The sequence below is a fragment of the Labrus mixtus genome, chromosome 21 (assembly GCF_963584025.1).
Source record: "Labrus mixtus chromosome 21, fLabMix1.1, whole genome shotgun sequence".
Lineage (NCBI taxonomy): Eukaryota > Metazoa > Chordata > Actinopteri > Labriformes > Labridae > Labrus > Labrus mixtus.
This window is the reverse complement of record NC_083632.1, coordinates 18,996,567-19,017,916: the sequence shown is the minus strand read 5'-3', so window position 1 is coordinate 19,017,916 and position 21,350 is coordinate 18,996,567. Positions and strand designations below refer to the sequence as shown.

General features: G+C 40.7%; 2 protein-coding genes across 5 annotated transcripts in view; one reads left to right on the top strand and one right to left on the bottom strand.

Annotated features, from left to right (window-relative positions):
- Nucleotides 1-7,340, top strand: part of mapk8b (mitogen-activated protein kinase 8b) — a 33,023-nt gene extending 25,683 nt beyond the window's left edge. For 2 of the 3 annotated variants that reach the window (XM_061028969.1, XM_061028970.1), the window contains exons 10-12: nucleotides 403-466; nucleotides 1,685-1,762; nucleotides 2,229-2,396. In XM_061028969.1, the coding sequence (XP_060884952.1) occupies nucleotides 403-466; nucleotides 1,685-1,762; nucleotides 2,229-2,245 (159 nt within the window). In that variant the 3' untranslated portion in view covers nucleotides 2,246-2,396. Of the gene's footprint in view, nucleotides 1-402; nucleotides 467-1,684; nucleotides 1,763-2,228 lie in introns of all 3 variants that reach the window. The other variant, XM_061028971.1, reaches the window with a different exon arrangement.
- Nucleotides 7,341-11,006: 3,666 nt separating this feature from the next.
- si:dkey-191m6.4 (rho GTPase-activating protein 22) overlaps nucleotides 11,007-21,350 on the bottom strand; it is a 37,366-nt gene continuing 27,022 nt past the window's right edge. The window contains exons 4-10 of one of the 2 annotated variants that reach the window (XM_061028521.1): nucleotides 20,213-20,341; nucleotides 16,957-17,164; nucleotides 16,742-16,874; nucleotides 16,581-16,654; nucleotides 14,777-14,898; nucleotides 13,628-14,681; nucleotides 11,007-12,355 (exon numbers count right to left, since the gene is read on the bottom strand). In XM_061028521.1, the coding sequence (XP_060884504.1) occupies nucleotides 12,133-12,355; nucleotides 13,628-14,681; nucleotides 14,777-14,898; nucleotides 16,581-16,654; nucleotides 16,742-16,874; nucleotides 16,957-17,164; nucleotides 20,213-20,341 (1,943 nt within the window). In that variant the 3' untranslated portion in view covers nucleotides 11,007-12,132. Of the gene's footprint in view, nucleotides 12,356-13,627; nucleotides 14,682-14,776; nucleotides 14,899-16,580; nucleotides 16,655-16,741; nucleotides 16,875-16,956; nucleotides 17,165-18,202; nucleotides 18,485-20,212; nucleotides 20,342-21,350 lie in introns of those variants that run through there. The other variant, XM_061028522.1, reaches the window with a different exon arrangement.

The following is a 21,350-nucleotide window of genomic DNA, read 5'->3' as shown; positions in this document are numbered from 1 at the left end:
CGTCTCTCAACCGGAAGGTCGAGGTTTGATCCCCAGCTCCTGCTGCCACGTGTCCTTGGGCAAGACACTTTATCCAAAGTTGCTCCTATTGCTTCGTTGAAGGTGTATGAATTTGTGTGAATGGGATTAGATACTTTTGATAGACCCTTTACATATCAACCTCTGCCATCAGGGTGTGAATGGGTAGGTGTGAAAGCGCTTTGAGTAGTCAGAAGACTAGAAAAGCTCTACAAGCTCAAGTCCATTTACAATTACCTTATTAAATATTTTAGGATTTGTATTGTTGTTATGTTTTATTTTTGAGTCTTCAGTTTATATACGCTTCTGAGGTGTGTGTTTAGAATTAGCATCTGTTAGCAGATTGAAATATATAAATGACGGGTTCCTTCTATTTTCTTCCAGCCGCCACCAGTAATCACAGACAAGCAGCTCGATGAGAGAGAGCACACAGTGGAGGAGTGGAAAGGTAGGATAGAACCTCTGTTCCCCCTCTCCTTTTTTGAAAAGCTGTCATAAGTACTTAGCTTTGTGCAGTGTGTTGCATAAGGTTGGTCTGTGTTCGTGCTTTGCAGCCTGTGGGACATTTAATCTTCCTTCTTAAGCTGATACATGTTTCCCTCTGCATAGTTCGAAGTCATGAATGTAGTACTGTCTGATGCCATTCCTCATTTTGAACAGGATGTACATCAAACACCTGTTTGCATTCACGCCCTCCTGGATTAATTTTTTCACTTTCTAAAATTTGTACGAATAAAAAATAATCTGTTAAAAAAAATGTGTGCAAAATCCAAATTTACATCATGGCATGATTCTGTGGGGATTTCATAAAAACAGTGTTATTGCTTAACTGTGATGAAATGCAAGTATAGATAACCTTTTTTAAGTTTTGGTATATGCCAAAAATGTTGTCTCTGGTCTTCAACTGAATTAAAAGATGAGAATTAGTACATATGGCTTTACAACATTAGTTACTCAAAGGAAAAGAAACATGTGTACATGATGCCTAATTCCCTGCTTGACCTTTAGAAATAAGGATCATTTATTTAAGATGAGCGATAAATGAAGGGTCCTAATATAGTTTTCAAAGTACACAAGGTTATATAAGATCTAACACGTGTTATAAACAGTGAAAATTTGCAATAAAGTAGTTGTGCTTATTACTTGATTTTTGTGGAACACATGTATCGTCATCATTATACTGCAAAGCACAGAATATACTGTATTGTTTTATATGCTGTTACCCACACAACATGAAAGTTAAAAATGATAGGGGACCCGTGATTGACCCCTGAGGAACACCAAAGGATTGTGAGGAAGCGGTAAAGAAGACATCCCTCCTTTGTTTTAACATCATTATCCTCAGTGATGACAGAGTGATAATGACAGCAGGAGATTCACAACTGTGTGGTGTGACTTGTTGGTGTTTCCGCTCAAACTGCTGAAGGATGATTCATCACATCTTTCTCTACTCTGAAATAATCTATCATATTCAAATTACCATATTTTTCCTTCAGGTAAAGGGAAACAGATTAGTATATAAATAATACATCACACTTATGGAAAACATTGAAGAAAAAGATGCTGATGGTTGATCTCTCTGTGAACTGTGTACTTTTATGATGCTTGTCTCTCTCTTTTTTCTCATCTTGCGCCTGTATAAAATGACTGTGTCCTGTTTTTACAGAGTTGATATACAAAGAAGTGTTTGACTGGGAAGAGAGGACAAAGAATGGTGTCATCAGGGGACAGCCAGCGTCCATAGGTTAGTGGCATTTATTTTGTGTTTTAGAAATTGGGCGGCTGCTGCTCAGTCGATAGAGTCGGTTGTCTCTCAATCAGAAGGTCAGGGTCGTGGGTTTCGATCCCTAGCTCCTGCAGCACATGTCTGATGTGTCCTTGGGTAAGACACTTAACCCCAAGTTGCTTCCGCTGCCTTGGCGGCTGCGTATGAATGTGTGTAGATGGGATTAGTTACTTCTGATGGTCACTTAAAATGTCAACCCCTGCCATCAGTGTGTGAATGTGTAGGTGTGACCTGCAGTGTAAAGGTGCTTTGAGTAGTCAGAAGACTATAAAGCTCAAGTCCATTAACTTTTCACCATTCCACCAGCCCGGTCAGCAACATTAATTATACTAAATGTCACTGTATTTAAAGAAATAGTTTCTTCAGTGTCTGCTGCATGTTCACTCTCACTGGCTAACCACTGGCTCTTTCCTGTTTCTTATAGCACAGGTGCAGCAGTGAGCGGCGGCCCCAAGCAGCACCACCAGCACCACACCTCCACCTCCGCCTCCTCCTCCATGACCACCGACCCCACCCTGACTGACACTGACAGCAGCCTGAAGACGGCCAGCACCACCCCTGTCGCTGCCGCCGCTGCTGCTGCTACAGCCGCCGCCCCCTTGGGCTGCTGCAGATGACTATCATCTACACCTCCTCCTGGTTCTAGGCGGAGCCCCCTGGTCAAATCCCAGACCACAAGCTCAACACTGGCTCCTGGCCCCGCCCCTTGCATTCGCCTCTTCCCATCCCCCTCCTCTCTGTGCTTGTCTTCAGTAGTGTAGCGATTAGCCAGCTAGCTGTTTGAGAAATATTTCTTAGAGGGACAGATACTTTTTTTCTTTTCTTTTTTTATTACTGTTATAGTCTTTCTTTAAATAAGGATTTTTCTCTTCCTTTGAGTCCTAGCTGTAATTTATTGTGGCATTTTCTTAATTTTTTCAGAAACCTAAGACGATGATAAGAGAATTTTTATGATTTCACGTTGTTCCGGTTTGTATTAACCGACGGTGAGACTTTCAAGAACTATCTGTAAGATGTTTTAATGTGATCTATATTTTTCTGTTGGAAGTCATTTGGTTCACTTGTAAGCTACTGCTTTTACAACTTGCCATATCAATGTAGATTCAGTTTGTACAGATTTGATGGTAGATGTAGTTTTTCTTTGATACAAGTTTGCAGTGAGCCATTGAAACATAATTGGATTGACAAACGTACGGTCTTAGTAACCCCCTCCTTTTTATTTTATTTCATGAAATATGCTGATTGTTTTCAATGCATATGACATATCTTTCTTTTCTTTTTAAGTTCATTCTTGCTCGTAATGTTTTTCTTTTTCTTTGAGTCACTACTACTTCCTACATTTTAAATTTGAATTGAAAGTAAGCTTTATCAATTGCTTAATCTCAACTTCCTAGTCAGACATGATGGGTTTTTTTTTTTCACTCCTCATGGGATTCAGTGACCTTCTACATTTAGCTAAGGGAACGATAATGGCACCGCTAGGTCCCGCAAGATAACTAGGAGCGTTTTCGATTGCTGTTTTCTGTGTTTTTAAGTGCTTTTAAAGTACCTCCTCCTCTTATGTGCAACAGGCTGTGACTTTGGGGAACTGGAGTGGTGGTATTGCTTTGGAGGACTGGATTAAAGAGGCTCTTTCATGTTCCCCTAAAGCTTCCTTTAACAGTGAGGTATTGCTTCAGATAAACTGTTTGTGATCCCACAACGGGGGGGGATTATGGTGAAGGACTTGGGAATGTTTTTTTTTTGTCGTGCTTTGGGAGGGTTTTGGAGATGTAGACGAGCTGGGAGAGGTTGTAAAGTCGGTGGCGGTGTAAGTAGAATGTGCTTTTTTTAGTAAAGTAGGGATTGTGGTATTCAGAAAGCTTGTGAACGTGACGATATTCAGTGTCTTGGGTGGATAGTGATTCTGCAGCCTGATGGGACGGAGCGAAAAGATGTCGACTTCCTACAACCAGATCCTGTCCTTATTTTGTGAATTTGGACATTTAAAGTGAATTTTTTTATCTACAAGTTGGCCAAACTCTTGGTGAACCAGATTTGCCTCCAATTGTGAATAGAACTCAAAAAAACCTAAAAGCTTGCATGTGAAACAGCAGCAGCACAAACCACCAGTAAAAAGAAAAAGAAACAAAGAATTCTTACTGTATGCAATAAGAGTGCCCTTTTTTTGGAGTCTTTTTGATTTAGCATTGAAGGGAAAAGTGCCTGTTGTTTGTCATTCATTCCTGTATATGTGAGCGTTCAGTGGTTTGGTTAGGTTGTCATAGCGTCTGGATAACAACAGTAGCTTCCATGTCAAGCTAATCGTGTATGATGGGGGTTGTGGTTGTCACAAATGTGTCGTATATTTTTCTACTTGTTTTTTGAGTTGGACCCCCTGAGCGGGAGACGGTTTTTTGTCTTGCAGGGTAAGAAGGTGATGGCGTATACGTCGAGATGCTTAAGCATGTGTTTGAGTCATTTCAGAAGAACAGGCAGTGTAATAAGGTCTTTCATCAAAGTACAAAGAAGCGTTTCTTTGCAGTGACGGCAAACGAGTATACCTTTTTTTTTTTTTTTTTTTTGGAATTTCTTTGAGTGCTAATTTAATACGAGGATCGCAGAGAGAAGAATGGACATGATGGATGTGTTTGACACATTTTAACTACTGGATCACACTAAACAAGTGAACTCTGAGATTGTGTCATCACCATATGTTACCGCTCCACTAGTTCAGGCGAGGGCGCTAGGGATCGCGCTGGAGCGCTCAACTCGCCGCTCAATGGGCATATACCCAATGAAAAGTGGGCTTTGTTTGAGATTCTCCTGGACCTCTCCACCCACTCTTGATAGTCAAGTTAAATAGGAGACATAGCCTCAATGAATGCACCTGATTGGATAAACGCGCAGCCAGTCTGGGCGGTCCCTGGTCTCGTTTGCATAGAATAGAGCTCTGGTATATTCTTGTCCGGGCGAACGTGCAACGATCCCAAAATGCACCGCGCGACTGCCTCTCTGGTTCTTCATAGGAAAAGAATAGAAAGAGTTAAGATGCTAGCCGTCGTCTGAACCAGTGGAGCTGTACGGTTAGACTGTTAGAAGATATCAGACAGGCAGAGCCAAAATCCCCAGAAATTCTGATCAGATCTATCCTCTAACCGCCGTTACCCAAGTTGTAACTCGCCATGTTAGCCTCCAACTGTAAAGGCAAGTTATGCAGAATCCTTTTTTTTTTTTTTTTTTTTTTACTTTTATAGATCATGAATATCATGATCATAAACAAAAGTAGTGCATGTATTTTTTTTATTTTCATGGATGCTCAACCTCTCGAGGTTTCACTCAGCCAGTTTGTAAACTAAGGATGTTTTTTGTTTTGCTGTCATGGATCACGAGCAGGTGTTCAGGATGTTTAAGGAAGATGCATACACACGACTTTGCATAATTTTGTTTAACCTGTAACGGCGTTGTCTGTCAGGAATCTGTCTCAGTTATGCAGAAACAAAAGAATTGTAGGAGACTTAAAGAAGACAGACTTAGCAAACTTATTGTCTGCAAACAACTAAAGGTTAGCGCTGATAGAATCTTCTTGAAAAGCAGGATTTCTTATATACTGACAAACTGTGGCTTCTTCTCCACATCAACATCTGGACTTGCATCAGCTGTTTGTGAATCTACGACTAAGTTAGTTTGTGTGTCCCCTTTCTAAGTGCTAGTTTCAGCTGGTGACAACTTAGATTAGGTTTCACCATTAAAACTAAAGAAGTGTTAGCTTACGTATTGTTCATGAACAATTTACAAATGTAATTCCTCTGGAACCTCTGAATAATTTTTTGATTTTCCAAAAGGTGCAGAATGAAATGCCTCGGTGTTACAACATGAACACAGAGCATTGATATGTGTCTTAACAGTTTGCTATAGTGAAGGAAGCTAGTTCCATCTGCCAACTCATAATGCTGATGTATCACAATATACAAAACATTTAGCCTGATAGAAATCAGTAGCTAGCACTGACCATTTGTATGTCACCTAAGCTACCCTCATTAGAAGGTAATATATATGTGAGCTCAAATGAGCCATGTGACTGAGCGACAGAACCAGGCCCGGTTCTACGAGGGTGCAAAATGTTGCATTGCACCCTCATTTTAAATTCCTGCATCCTCAATTGATTGGATGCAAAAAAAAAATACAACAATCCTTTTTTTTAAGATGCTGGCCTGGACCGAACACTTAATAACTTGAATAATAAAAGCTAATTTTAGCTTTGTGTGTTTATATTAACAGTTAATGTTTAATGCAGGATATGAACCTGGAAATGCTAGCTTTAAACTTAGCAGTAATTAGCAGGGTGTACATATTAGAAAAACTTTATAAGAAGTAGTTAATTTGTTTAGTGAAATGTAAATCTCCACCTTATAAACTCTTTGAGTTCTAACTATGTTTGAACTTCACTTAGTGTAAGGTAACAAACGGCTGGTGCAACTTGCTTCCATTCTCCTCTCAGCAGAATCTAAAGGGAACGTTTGAGTTACGATGTAAGTGGAGTTTTCAGCTGCTGACAGGTTCACACAGAACAAAGCCAAATTCTCTCTGGAGTCAGTTATTGAAGATTTAAAGAGCAAACGAGAATGGCTAGTCCTTTCTTTCATATGAAGAAGTATTAGGATCAATGATAAGTGAGGAGTTAATAATGACTCAGTGTCACATCTACGAGGGAGACAATGATTCATATGTACCCATGTGTCATATAACCCATTTCTCATATTAATCAATTCATCACATTAGCTCAAATAATGAGGACACGCCTCTTTTTGTCTAAAGTGCTCTTAATTTTCTGGGCCCGTATTGGGGGGCTTTAATCAGAGTATTTTTGTCTTCTTCTTGTGCTTAGGTTGTTGTTGCTTTTTAAGAAAAAAATAACCTATAATTACTGCATCTCTCCAAACGACGTCATTCTGATTTGAGTTGGCTTTGATGAACTACCTCATGCTGAATTTCTGCCAGTTCTCGCATATACTTAGTCGCCTGCAGAATTAGCTATCGAAGACGTGTGAATAACAGATTCCATTATTTATTTATTTGAAAGTGTACTATTTGTTGGTTTCAACAGACTTCTAGTTTTGTACATTATGTATACTTCACCTAGAAGTAAGAGAATTGTTATATGTATTTTTTTTTCTTTCTTTTTTTTGTTTTGAAACTAAATGTGCAATACCTTCAGCAAACTGTGCTAGTAGTCTGTGATGAGCCTTTGTTAGCTGTCTCCTGAAGGTAAAGAAAATGTTTGGTACTGTCAATCCATGTTTTCCTTTTTCTTTTTTTTCTTTCTTTTTTTTAATGAATAAGATCGATTTTTATTTCTGTGACTTATTTATAGTCATGATGTTACGTAATCAGTCTTACCCACCGAACAAACCTGTTGGCCAAGGCTTGATACGGAGACAGGAAGTCCAGCAAGTTTCAACCCCAGCTAACAGACTTTGATTTACGGATGTGGTAAGGACAATAATGTTAATAGACACACACACACACACACACACACACACACACACACACAAAAGATGAGTAAAATACCTACAAGAAATCATTATATGTATGGTGCTGGTTTGTTATGTTTGCTAGTGAATCCAGCCATGCAAGTAGTTTTAAGAATTCCCTGGATCTGCGCGTCCTAAAAACCGCAACCAACGAAGAAGTGCACTACTAGAATACATGCACTGGGATCTGATGATGCCACCTCTTTAAAAAAAAAAAGTGAAAAAAACATGTACTGCAAATAAAAAAAAAAATACACTTTAAAGGGTTGTGTGTGTTTTCTTCTGTGAGGTAACGAAGGTAAGTTGATCATGTGTAGACGAGGAAAATATTGTTTTATGATAATATGAGCTTAATGCGATAAGACGTAACCAAACTGGTTGGTGTCGACGTTGCTTACTGGACTTTTAACATGCTTACACATACTGAACATACACAGTTAGTCTCCCGCTGTGTAGACGAGCAGAGGCGCCTGAATGGACCACTACGTAAATGAAATGGTTGCAGAGGAATGGCGAGAACATTCTAGCATGTGAAGGTCATTGGTTTTTACTTGGCATGCCCATGACAGGCGTAACAGTGCGTTTTCATTTGGACAAAGATGTCTTTGAGAAGCGTGTGTGGACGGGATTACTTTTTGAAACGTAGGAGGAAAGCCTCCGTTTTAAAAAAATACCCATCGACGAGTGGACTAGGCCTAAGTTTTTCTGAAAACGTAAGTGCCCAGCTGTGAGGAGATTGTGTGTGCCATATTCAAACAATATATAGCACAATAAGTAAGTGCATTAAAGAAATATGAAACTGCACCTTTGTTTGCAAATGTAAAATCCATGTGCAACTGGGCTCAAGTAGAGTTTAAATTAGTTTTATCAATTAAAAAGAAAATGGCGTCCTTCAGAGGAAAAGTGTCTGATTATGAGCCCAGTGGTTAGTGCAAGCTTCCCATCGATGAAGGCTGTAGTCCTCCAAGCGGGCAGCCCGGGTTCGAATCCGACCTGTGGCTGCTTTCCCACGTCATTCCCCCACCATATTTCCTTCTCTATTCACTGTCCTATCTCTAAAATAAACCTTTAAAAACAATGGAACATGCATGAGCAGATCCTCTAAAGGAGCAAATCAAATATTTCAGAAGCAAAGCAGTCTGGGAGAAGCCTGGTCGAAACGGCTGCAGCATTCTGAAAGACACCTGAATGGAAATACCAGGTAAATACTAATCTACATCACATTTGAACATGAAGATTCAATCATTGCCCTATATACTTAAGTAATATTTGCTTCAGCAGCCCTGCTCAGAACAGGCTGTTTCTGTGCCTGTAGCTTTAAAGGAAACTGAGCTGTGTCTGACCACGCCCCCTCTCTGGAAGGGGATGCGGCTTGGGCTTTCCCTCTCCATGCCCTACTGTTTATAGTGGAAAGGTGGACTCCCAGGGTAAAACAAACACCTAGGTGTGGGAGTGTCACCCACCTGGGGGAGGGGTTACTGCCCTTTGTGATGTCATGAAGGGAAAATCTCCAAACAGCGTGTTTGAGCACACATTTTCTGAACAGTGGAGTAGGCAAAAGACAGAGAGGATTGTCTTTTCTCATAATTGGGGGGGTTTGTAGACAGACAAGGGACACCTTTCAGTGTTTGATAAAGATGGTGAAGTGCAGTTTGCATAATACCTATGTGACCTTTAAGGACATAAAATGGAATTCAGTCTGATTTGAAAATCCAAGAATGTGGAATTCTACAAAATGATCTTTGTCATGTTTATTCCCATACAAGTCCATCCATTACAATAGTGGAAATCCATAATAAATAAGCACCATAGATGATCAGCAGAGCACTAACAAACATCAAGCCTTCGTCATGTGACATACATGAAGGGAAATAAATGCCTGACAGAGATCAGTTAGCTGTCGGCAGCTAACCTGCAGGAAATTAAGACCATGAAACTGTGGAGTGTAGTCGTGGTAACTCAGAAAGCCTTAAAGGGCCGTCTTCTAAACCTGTGTAAAAAAAAAACAGATACAAAAGAAATACAAATCCCATTGTCCAAGCAAACCTTATCTTGTATTGTACTGTGTGTCTGGCCCTTTAAGAAGTGTCATTTAAACCCTGTGGACATCCCTCTGCATGATGATTTTTTTTTTTTTTTTAAAAGGCCTTTTTCCACAATCTAACCTCATGCAATTTTCACAAAAAGAGATGTATAAACTCTTCGTACTAGGACTTTAGATTTCAATGTTAAACATTCAATTGACCAGATCCACTAAGCTCTGCATGTCTATGTGATGTGATATAGGCCTGTGTGATACATCCCATAATATAACCATGTTCAGTTGCAGCAGAAGGCAAAGTATGAATAGTGGTTTTCATTTTTTTCCCTCCCTCTGGTAGTTTACATTTTTTTTTCATTGGGCTGGTTTCAACAACACGTTACATTCACGAGGATACATTCTGAATTCAACATTTTCCATTCAATGCACTATTCACTTTCACAATAATTGGCACCTTCAAGTTGCTTCTCTTCAGCAGTCCGTTGCCATATTTAAAAAATAACAAAACAAACAAACAATGAAGCCACTGCGTGTACAATGAGAGAATAAATGCACCACATTTCTTGACAGGCGAGCAACACTACATTTTCCAATCCAAAAACATTTCCCTGAAGGCACAACCAGGAAATTCCATTGTTTCTGTGAGGGCAGTGTTCAGCTTCATGTGCCAAAATCAACATGGCTTCCAGGCAGGTCATTCTCGTCTCAGAACAGCTGAGGCGGTCCAGCTTTGGTATTTACTGTGTACTGTACATGGCCTTCACCTTCTCAGCCACATGTCCTTTTGTCCTTGGCAGCATGCGCTATGTTGAAAAATGCTTAAACTGTTGTTTTCATTGTCCCTGTTGTATTATCTGTACATTAAAGGTATACTGACATCTGTGAGGGTCGAGGTGAACCGAACACTGAAGCTTTGACATCAAAAGGATGTGGAAACCATGTAGATGGTGTCTACAGAGGCACTGGAAAGGCCTGAGGACAGAGGAAGTACAGAGGCAGCTGTTGCAGAGGTTTGACATTTTACTGCTTCGGTTTAGCTCTAAAAGAAATATCTAGAAAAATCGACTTTTCTAAACCTGGCTTTGGGTTATATTCTACAAGTCTACAGTTGAATATCCAGAAGAAAAGTTAAAGGTGTAGAGTGACATTTTGGAGAATGCATGAATTTGATTTCTTCCTTAGAGAAAGATTAGATGAAACTTGTCTCTGCAGATACCTGAAGTCCGGCGTACACTGTACGACTGTATAAAAGTCAGGGTGGAATGTCAGCTCACACTGTACGACTGACTCGTTTACGATGCACGACCGATGCTCACGATTCATGCGCTCACACTGTACGACCAGATTGTTTGACACGACCTGAGAGCTCACACTGTACGAGTCAAATCAGAATGAGAATTTGCAATGAACAAAACAAAATTCCAAGATATTGAAATTAAATTCATTTTTTCACCTGCAAAAATGCAGTGACTCCCCCTCTCTATCTCTCTCACACACACACACACACACACACACACACAGTCTGCATCACCAATAAACACAAGCTTGTTATCAGCTGAGTCATCAGTCATCAGTTGGAGGTCTGCAGATATTTCCTGCCAACTTTTCTTTCATGATAGGAGGAAAAAGACACATTAAACAGGCTGTTACCATGGTGATTTTGGACGCTGTCAGTTTGGGCAGACACATCAGGTCGGAGAGTCCCAAATTGTGGGAATCAGCCCGTGGCTCTGCTCTTACTGTGCGAGTGTGTGCAGTCGTACAACACAAAATATCACACACGCCAGAAGAAAATAACCCGACCAGTCGGGAGCAGCTGATTGGGCTCAAAAATGGAGTCTAAATCACACTGAAATTGTACAGTGTACGCTCGGCTTAACTGTTAGCTGTAGCTTAGCTTAACATAATGGTTAAAAACAGTGGGAAGCTGGAAAGAGTCGAGTGCTGTCTGAAGCAAAAAATAAAATCTGCATAATATAAAGCTCGGTTAGCCAAGCTCGAGATGAAGAAGAGACCTACTATAAAACCAGCGCTTGTAGTTCTACAAATTGTTTAAACGACGACAAGATACGTTAGTGTATCTTTACAGGTTTTGGACAGTGCTGAGCTTGCGTTTTCCCTTTGTGTTTTGATTTCTTAAGCTAGGCTAACTAGCTGCTGGCTGTAATTACATGAGAGAGGTATCAAGCCTTAAGCCTAACACGCTGCAAGATGACAAGAGTATTTTGCTAAATGTAGCAAATTCATTGCAGCTAGATGTCAGTTAGCTGTCGGCATTCAACATTCATGTCTCTGATGGATTTTGCAGTTTCAGTAAGGATTCATGTTGTGGTTGAGTAGTGGTTCAGAAAGTCAGTGCTCTCCAGTACAGAGAATGTCATAGAAAGAACATTATGTTTTAATTATTCACATACAGGCACCTGAACCGTGAAAGACTGCCTTCATGAGACAAACACTGGACGCATCAAGGAGTGTTATGAGGAGCGCTTTCTTCCAATCAAAATGCTCCATTTCAAGCATGCGCAGTCAAACACTGTTCTACATAAACATTCTGACAAGGACCACACAGTCAGTCACAGCTTCATATTTTTTTCATCCTTCAGAATTTCCTTCCAGTTTGTCCTGAATGTACACAAACTTGTCCAGTTCCTTCAGTTTTCTTCTTTTGAAGGAACGCCCTGATGCACCGAGGAGGACGTAAGCCCTTAAAAGACACCAAATCCCCCCAAAAATATAAAAAGCTGGCAGTCTTGGCCAGAGAGAGATGAGCCGTGTCAAATATCACTAGTCCTCGCTCCCAATGCGAGATCTCCCAGTGTGGAGAAGAAATCCTCCATCTCTTTCTCCAGAAGCCGGTTGCGGTTCTCTGCGTCCTCCCGTGCCCGCTCGGAGTTTCGTAGCTTGATCTCCAGCATGCGTTGCTTCTTCTTTTCCTGCTCCATCTCTTGTTCCAAACGCTCCATCTGTGCGCACAGAGCAGCGCTCGACTCCTCCAGTCTGAGGGCAGCAGCAGAGACAGAAAGCAGAAGTCAGTGACATTTACCTTTTACACCCTTGACATTGTTGAACAATTCTTAAATGTTATCAGGACATACCTTTAACCTAAAGCTACAATTGACAAGTTGTATTTCAAACAGTAATACAACCATTGTGAAGCGCTAGTTTTAATACCAAAACAAAGAAGAGGTTTGGGTGGATTGACCCTTGAAGGATATCTTTGAGTTGAACTGTTTAAAGTCTGTTCTTTAAAGTAGAGTTCGATCGATAAATCAGACAGCCGATATTAGCATACCCAGTGACTATCAGTATCGTCTAATTTTATGCGCCGATATTACTAGATTGATTTACTAGTCAAATAGCATTTTATTTGAGTATTACACTATCTTTCTCTTTCTGGCTGTCATCAGCAGAGGGTGCTATATGGATTACAACAAGCATTATCACCCTCCAGAGTGTCAAATGATGAAGCACGTAAATGCACAGTTACTTTCCAGTTGAGTGACCATCTAGTCTTCCTTATACTGTATGTCTTTTCCACAAGTGTTTGATAACTGCATTTGAGTGATCAACGTGATAAATGTATCTATCTATCTGTCTCTACAGATCGAACATAGAGCTAAGAAAGATATCGGCCGATATATCGGTATCAGATTTTTTCTCTCCCTCCAATATCAGTATCACTATCTTCCCCGACAATCCCATATCAGTCGGGCCCTACTTTAACAGTTTCAAAACATTAAAAAAAAACATGGTGATAGTTTCAAAAGACACCAATGCTCAGTTGATGTGCCACCAATAGAGGCAATGACTCAGCGTTTTAAGAACGTTGCATTATGTATGTTGTGTCTCCAGAGGACCAAGGCTGAGAGAATATCCCTTGATGATGTCATCACAGATCTCAGTTTGACACTTCACTGTAACACAAGGCAGGCAGTACAAACTGTCTAATTGGCAAGATGATGCATTCAATGGCAAAGTCTAATAAAAAAGATGCTATTGATTTGTCTTATGGGAAATGTAGGATCCAAAGATTCTCAAACTTATCCCATCTGGGGGACAAAGGTCGAAAGCATTCAAGTGAGCAAGCTTGATTCATTGTGTATGAATTCTCCATTGTCCTTGCCTCCAAATGTAACCTTTGTATTAAATCCTAAGATACTAGAAGTGTAATTATTTGACACAAGAGTTAGCGGGTTGTTCCTTTATAACTTCAAAACTTTAGACCCCCAAATGTATTGTAACTTTAGTCCTAGAAGAACACAGACTTACTTTAGGATCCTGGATTCGTATGCAGTCTTCTGTTTGCTCAACTCCTCATTCAGTCCTTCCACCAGGCCACTCAGTGTCAGATTTGTCCCGTCTCCGTCTTCCGACATGATAATGGACGGCACCCCAGTTGCCATCGCCGTGTTCCCGTTTTCACTGCAAGCTGCGCTGCTACTGCACAGCTCCATGGCCTCGCAACTGTCCTGCTCAGAGCTCGGGTCTGTTGTCATTCCTCCATCCCTTCCTCTGTCCATTTCCCTCTGGCTCTCCATCCACTCGCTCTTTTCCCCGGCTTCACCAACGACTCCACAGTTCTGGTTGGCGGAGGGCTCACTTCCCGAGTCAGGGACGGATATTTCGCAGGAGGAAGTAGACCAAGGTGTGCTGGATACACTTGGAACGCTGCCCATACTGGAGGAAGAGGTGACATTGTCGTAGGTGGACAGTCTCTGTGTGGATCCTGTGGAGTCTCGATCACGAGCAGAGCGCTCGCCTGAGGATGTGCGTCTGTGCCCCCTTAAGGAAGACAGACCATTCATGAGCCAGTTCCCGCCCCCGCCACCTCCACTACCACCTCCACCTCCTCCACCTCCTCCACCAGAAGACACACTAGTAACATCAGCCACTGAGCCGCCACTGCTGCTTTGCTTGGCTTGCGGCTGTGAACGCGGCGCGGAGGAGCTTTTGAAGGAGTATTTCCAGGAAGGAATGGTCTTGGCTTGTTTACTCGGGCTGACCACCGTCTCTCCTTTCCCAGATGAAGATCCCAGTTTTGGTCCAGGGTTAAGGTTAGGGGTCTGGGTGGGAGTGACGGCTGCACACAATTTGGCATCCAGCGATGAGGCGCTGCTGTGCATTTCTTGGTCAGGGTTGGAAATCGGGCAGCTCTGGAGGTCTTCCTCTGAGATCCAGGCTCCTAGGCTGCGATGCTGGAGCTGATGCCCCTGAACAGGGAGCTCTGTTTCGATTAATGTGGGTCCCTCCTGGTCCCGGCCTGAGTATAACCGCATGTGTTCCCTGATGAGGATTGTCATCAGGTGCTGGACTAAAGAGGTGCCTATGGATCACGACCAGACAGGACTTGATTAATGTCAAATTATCTCAGCACATACAATATAACTTTAAAATACACTGCTCACACAACGCCTGTACCTTCCATGATAGTTACTGGGTCCTCCATCTTGGGTCGAAGGATATTTGGTCCAAATACTGTGGCGAGGTTCTGGACACCCATCTTGTTCTCATGACAGTGGGACTGGACCTCATCAAGGAATCTAAGACGGGATAACAAAGTAAAACAGAAATGAAAACTGTTAACATTATGACATATTTTCCCATGAACACAACAACATTAAGTAAAAGCCGGTATAACCCTAGTCCGTTTTTTTCTCCAATTGATCTTCCTGAACTTACTCTAAGGATTTCTATATTTAACCCTCAACCAGTCTCTTAGACCCCTTGTGTCTTCATTAACAGGCTCTGCAACACAGTCAGCAGCTGTAATTAAACCTCTTCTTAAAAAGCCCAATCTTGATTCAGGCACCTTAGCCAATTAAGAGACTTATCTCTCACCTCCTCTTTCTGTGTAACTTCCTCAACAAAGCATTGGCTAATCAACGGTTTCTGATGGATTTTCAGTCAGGATTTGGTGTCAAACATAGCACAGAGACAGCATGGTGGAAGGCACAGACTATCTCATACACCTTTGTTAAAGGATTCCTCTTCACACGTGTCCTGTTACATCTCCCCGTGGCATTTGAAACAATCAACCATCATATCCTGTTACAGAGAATGGGACACTTAATTGGTATTTAAGGAACCGCATTGGGGCTGGCTTAAATCCTGTTTATCAGATTGATCTCATGTTAACACCATTGCACTTTGCATGCAAGAGTTAGTCACCGAGTTGAAGAAGGTTTGGGACTCTAGCTGATTCCATCACCTTATCTAGGAGCCACTACGGGGGCAATCCCCTCGCTTTCAGTGACAAAAATAAGGAATGTAACTTTACTTGCCAAGGGAGTGTGGTAACTCTGGTGCAATGCAACAAAGTGCAACATTCATATTTAATATTGTACATGGTCCCTTTACAAATTAAATACATATACATCCACTTTACCTCCAGTGCAATGGTGTTAACATGACCCACATTAAGCCTGTGGTAAAATTAAATCTTGGAATAATGTTTCTTTTAACTCCCATAGTGAATGAAGACAGACTTTTTCAGCTTGGTAAACTGGACACACACATCTCAAAAAGATGCATTGATGAAAATAAATCATATTTCTCCAATATCAGCTTATCCACATTTGCTTCTAATAAAATGTAGCCTTTCAATTTACAATCCTTCTAATTACAGTACCATCCAAAGCTATAAATGAACATTATTAGAATTTTCATGTCTCATAGACCTCATAGTCCCCCCAACCCCCCACACCCCCCAGAATAATGAGCTTTCTTGATGCAGGTTTGCTTTTTGTACATAAAGTCTCCAAAAGTAATATGGGTGGTAGAGCCTTCTCTGGTATCATCTGCTAGTCAGGGTCCGGAAGGAAGAAATCCCACCCCCGGTCTAATTAAAAAAGTATACATAAACTTTTTTTTTTTGTCAGGCTTCAATATGGCTGGCTTAGACTTACCTGTACCTTATACCAGCCCCTCGTGTTGCTGCTTAAAGTCATGTCTTCTCTGTACTGTCTCCGTCAGAATACATAATGACCCATTCTTTGTCGATAACATAACAAAGAGAAAGGTCTTTCACCTGCTCTTTTGTAAAGTGTCTTGAGATAACATTTATTAAGAATTGGCGCTATACAAATATGTGCTTCCCCTTGTCCACCTAACAAAGAGTTTGGTCTTGACCTGATTTATGTCGTGTTGTGAGAGGATTTGATGTTTTTAAAGATTGTTTGACTGGTTAATATCACATGGAGTCAAATGGCATTAGTGTACTTACTTGCATATGTACTTGAGGAGATTGTAGTTAGGTAGAGGTAGAGTGCTAACTTGCCTTCCCAGCTCCTGGACCCCCTAATAAAACACAAAGACAACCATCTTTATGAACACACGAACACAAAGACATGAATATTAATCACACATGGAGTATACTTTACATACCTCCTCCTCATCTTTGGCCAAAAGCTGTGCACAGGTTAGAAAGTCTTCATATTTGGAGAAAGGAATGACTGGTTCGGGCAGCTCCCGCAGGTACAGCTTTAGCAAGGATGCCACCGTGTGGACTTCAGTATTACTGCAATGAAGTACAAAAACATATTTCTACTGATCTTTCAATTCTCAAAAAGCTAGAGTAGTAACACCTTTCTGTCGTCTACCTGTCAAACAAAGGCTTGTCGCCGCAATCGAAGGACTCCTGCAGCTCTTTGACCAGGTTGGCCTGTCCTGGCATTCGAAAGAGACCCTCCTCGTCCAAACCCCTCTCCCTGATGAAGTCCACACACTGCTCCACCAGCAAGGGGGCCAGCCGAGGGCCATACTTCCTCTCATACTGAACTGTGTCCTCCAAACGTTGACCAAATATCCCTGAGGACAGATGCAGAAAAACACACCAGCATGTTTGTGTTGTAGGTCAAACAGATGATCACCTCTGTTTTTCATTCATGAATCCACAGAGGGCAGCGGATTCACCATGAAGAATGATGTTGTTGAGACATAAAGACATGAATAAACACAAACACACACACACACACACACACACACACACATTTAAAGTCTAAGAGAGGATGCCAACAGTTTGATAATGGGTTGAAGTTCAAAATAAGATTTTCCAGACACTTTTATCAGAGAACACAAATGTATCAGTTTCTCATACTGAACAGTGTGGCTCTTTAATATCCATAAACAAACATTTCTTTATGACTTATAGATACAGTCTACTGGGCCATGTTGAACATGACTCATACTGTAGGCCTATGCTTTGCTGAGTATTGTTATTTGTAACACTAGTCTTATAAGGCCCATAATTGGTTTGAAAATATATTGAATATTTTTCTAAGCTATATTATGCATTAATACTTTGGAAGTTATTGAGGTAATTACGGAGAAAAAATGGCCTCGTAGTTGTAGAATAGGTTATTTAAAGGGATTTGTAATGGCGTATGAAGGACCATAACAGGCTACTTAAATGCGAAAAAAAATAGAAAACCCGTGAAAAAATATGTATAGGCTTATTTTTTTTTATATTAGGCCTATTAAAAAATGTCGAATTATCTAGGTGAGGAGACTATTCTTACGAAAACCTGTAAATTAATAAGTAGGACTAGTAATACGGTATGCATTGTAGGTTAATTTACATACACTAATAGCGACGTTCCTGTTGGACGGAAAATAAATCATTTTGAGTCTTTCTTAATATTTACAGTCTAGTTTCCCCATCGTGCTGAAGCAACGGAAAGAACATATCCTACATAATAAACACTAGTCCTCTCATAACGAAGTCTTTGAAATAGTAGTACTGTAAATGACGCATTAGCATTAGCACTACTATTGCTATTTACTATTACTTCTCTGTCTAATCCTTGTTGATATGCTAATGAGTGGCTGTCTGTCACCGCTCGTTACCTGGTGATTGGCTGCAGCAGTCACAGCTGGTGGTGGACAGCTCGCTGTAATCGTAGTAATTCACCGAACAGGAGCTACACAGCAGCAGAGAGCCTTTCTCATACACCCCAAACCCACATTTCATCAAGTTTTTCCATTCAGGTTCAGGCATTTGTCTCCACTGGTAGATTATTCCAACATTGACTAACTCCTGCACACTGAGCACGCTTCAGCTTGAAGGTGAGGGAGGAGGTGAGACTGACGGCAGCTGACGGGGGTCAGTCTGTTGTGACCGCGCTGCTGCTGCTGCTGTTAACGACGGGCACAGATAAGTTGGCGACAGATCTATTCTGGACCGAGAACCGAGAGACAGACAGACACCCTCTACCCGTGAATCTGAGAGGGAGGCTGGAAAAAGGACCCAGCCAATGTGTGGTTGACAGATTACCACTATTAAGATAGCAACATTACACATAGGCAGCTATGTGTTGCAGATTTTGAAGCTTCTATTTATGCCTATTTATATGAACATGACTGTTGTCTTTGTTTGAATTGTCTGTATTTTTTTTAATTATTGTATAATGTAGGCCTACATATGATGGATGAATAAAATACTCATAACCTACATACTTATATACATACATGCATATATACATACATACATGTGTATATATATATACATACATACATACATACATACATATATACATATGTACATACACATACATACATACATACATAGGCTACATACATACAAACAAAACCCTCCATCAAACAGACTTTAGCTTGATATAACACCAACCTTCAATATTTAAAGCAGTATTAACAACATTATGGCCACCAGGGGGCAGAAACGACACTGACAGACAGATGTTCTGGTGAGATGTAGCAATAAGTCTTGTCTGATTACCTTCTAGGTTTTTAAAAATATTGTTATTTATTTATTTTGAGACAACCAAAAGTCTTAGCTCTGTAAATGTATCGCTAGAAGTAGGCTAATACACGAGAAGAACGTAAACTATGTTAAACAGAAACAGAAGGGAAGTATTACGACATTTGTCCATGTCCACTTTAATCATATAAGGATTGACTCTCCTGTCTTTATCTATATCTACTTATATCTAATTATTTCGACTAATAAAACCTGGATGTAAATAAGAAAAAATATTTAATTCATCAATCAAACCAAATAAAACTAAAAACAAGAAGCATCAAATGAGACTACGTATGTCACAGACTTTATCCTCTGTGTATTTCTCTACATTTATCTCCATAATATACTGCGTCTGTGTAACCCAACACCATGCTGTTCAGCTGCTCCTTATGTCCCAGTTCACACCCAGACAGGCCTGCTTATATTTCTGGCCTCCTGTCAAGTACACTAGTTAGACATCCAGTCCAGAGAGGACAGGGTGAGAATTAACAACATGCTCTCTCTGCATGAAGAGGTTCAGTATAGGAATAAATGAATCATTGCATAGTTCACAGGCTAAACTAAGGGGGTTGTATTTTTATATTTATCACAGTAAGACATCAAAGAGAAGCAAGCTGAATTTTTTTTTTTAATTATTTAAGTCAAATGGAAAAGTTGACAGCCAACTCTGATCAAATTTCCCCTGTCAGGTAAGGAAGTTAGACACCAGGGTGAGAATTAACTGCAGGCTAATGAAATGAGACACAGTGGGGGTAGATGATACTTGTCAAGACTTGGCTCAAGTTTGAAACTCCATACAGAAAAATTTAGACACACCACTGAATGAACTGTAATCCTATCCAATATTTACAGCAATAATTTGTCTCCAGAAAATTAAACTTTCCTGGTTTCAGGCTTGAAGGGAAAGGAATTAATCTTTTCATTTACTGTGATGTTAAGGCCTACAACAGCCCCCAATTTTGCATTAGAACAGCCTTGAGTTTTAATTGCCACTCTTCCTTTTGAGGTTGAAATCGAAATGTCAAAAGTATAAAAATCTGTTTTTAAAAGTGATCATGTTTCCTGTGTTTGAAAGGCTTAAAGGTTTGGCTGTATACCTCCTCCAAACGGCGCCCAGATGACCCGCCGTATGGCCTTGACCCAGTCATCCATGTCTGTCTGGGAATTTGCCATGAGCAGGAAGGACTCATGGCTGATCGGTGCTCGGTCCTTGTCTCCTGTTCCACCTAAAGGGGACAAACAAGAAGGATGACGGTGAGTCAATTTGAGGAGAGATAACAAACTATACATTTAGCTTCAGTGTCAGGTACATACATTGATTTCATTTCTTGCTCTTCATCATCTAGGATTGTGGAAGATCATCTGGGTTTGTGCCAAACTGAATTCATCAGCTTGTCTTTAAGTGATATTAAGCCAATTTGTATTCTGCAAGTTGTAAAGTAAAGCACTAAGTAGCTCCCTTTGTTTGTGTGTACGCTGTATATTCAAATCCTGAGTCGGCCAGAAGGAAACTTCTGAGGCTATGACTTCAGAGGGATGCCTTTGTCAGTACATTTAAAAGTCAGACATTCCATAGTTTGACCTCATGTCACAGCATTAATCCCATTTTGTGTGTTGTTGTTTTTTTATTTATTTAAATGCTTATTCGTTTTTTTGAATATTTTTAAGCAGTGCAGCATTTTTTTAAGATTTATTTTTGGGCTTTTTGTGCCTGTAAGACAGGACAGTGGATATAGTTGGAAATCAGGGAGAGAGAGTAGGAAATGACATGCGGGAAAGCAGCCACAGGCTGGACTCAAACCCCGGGTCGCCCGCCCAGAGGACTACAGCCTCCATACATGGGGCGCTCGCACCAACCACTGTGCCACCAGCACCCCAAGGTGCAGCATGGCTTTTATAGAATATATGTGACAAATATTCATTAACAAAAAATACATGAAAAATATGCAATCATTCACATTCTCATTCTGTTCTGACTTCAATGTGACATGTAGCTAGAACTGTACATATCTCTGTTCCCTGTATGCCCTATTCATATGATGTTGTTTCATCAGTTCATTCCTTCCCTGAGGGACACCTAGAGTTCCTCCAGTTTGGCAGTATTAGTCTTGAAGCTGTATAACATCCAACTTTGAAAATACTGAATTTGCTTAAAGATACATTAGGTACCTTTGTCTTGCCACCGTGCAGAGTAAGGGACACCAAGAAAAGGGCTAGTTATACGTGCTAGTTATA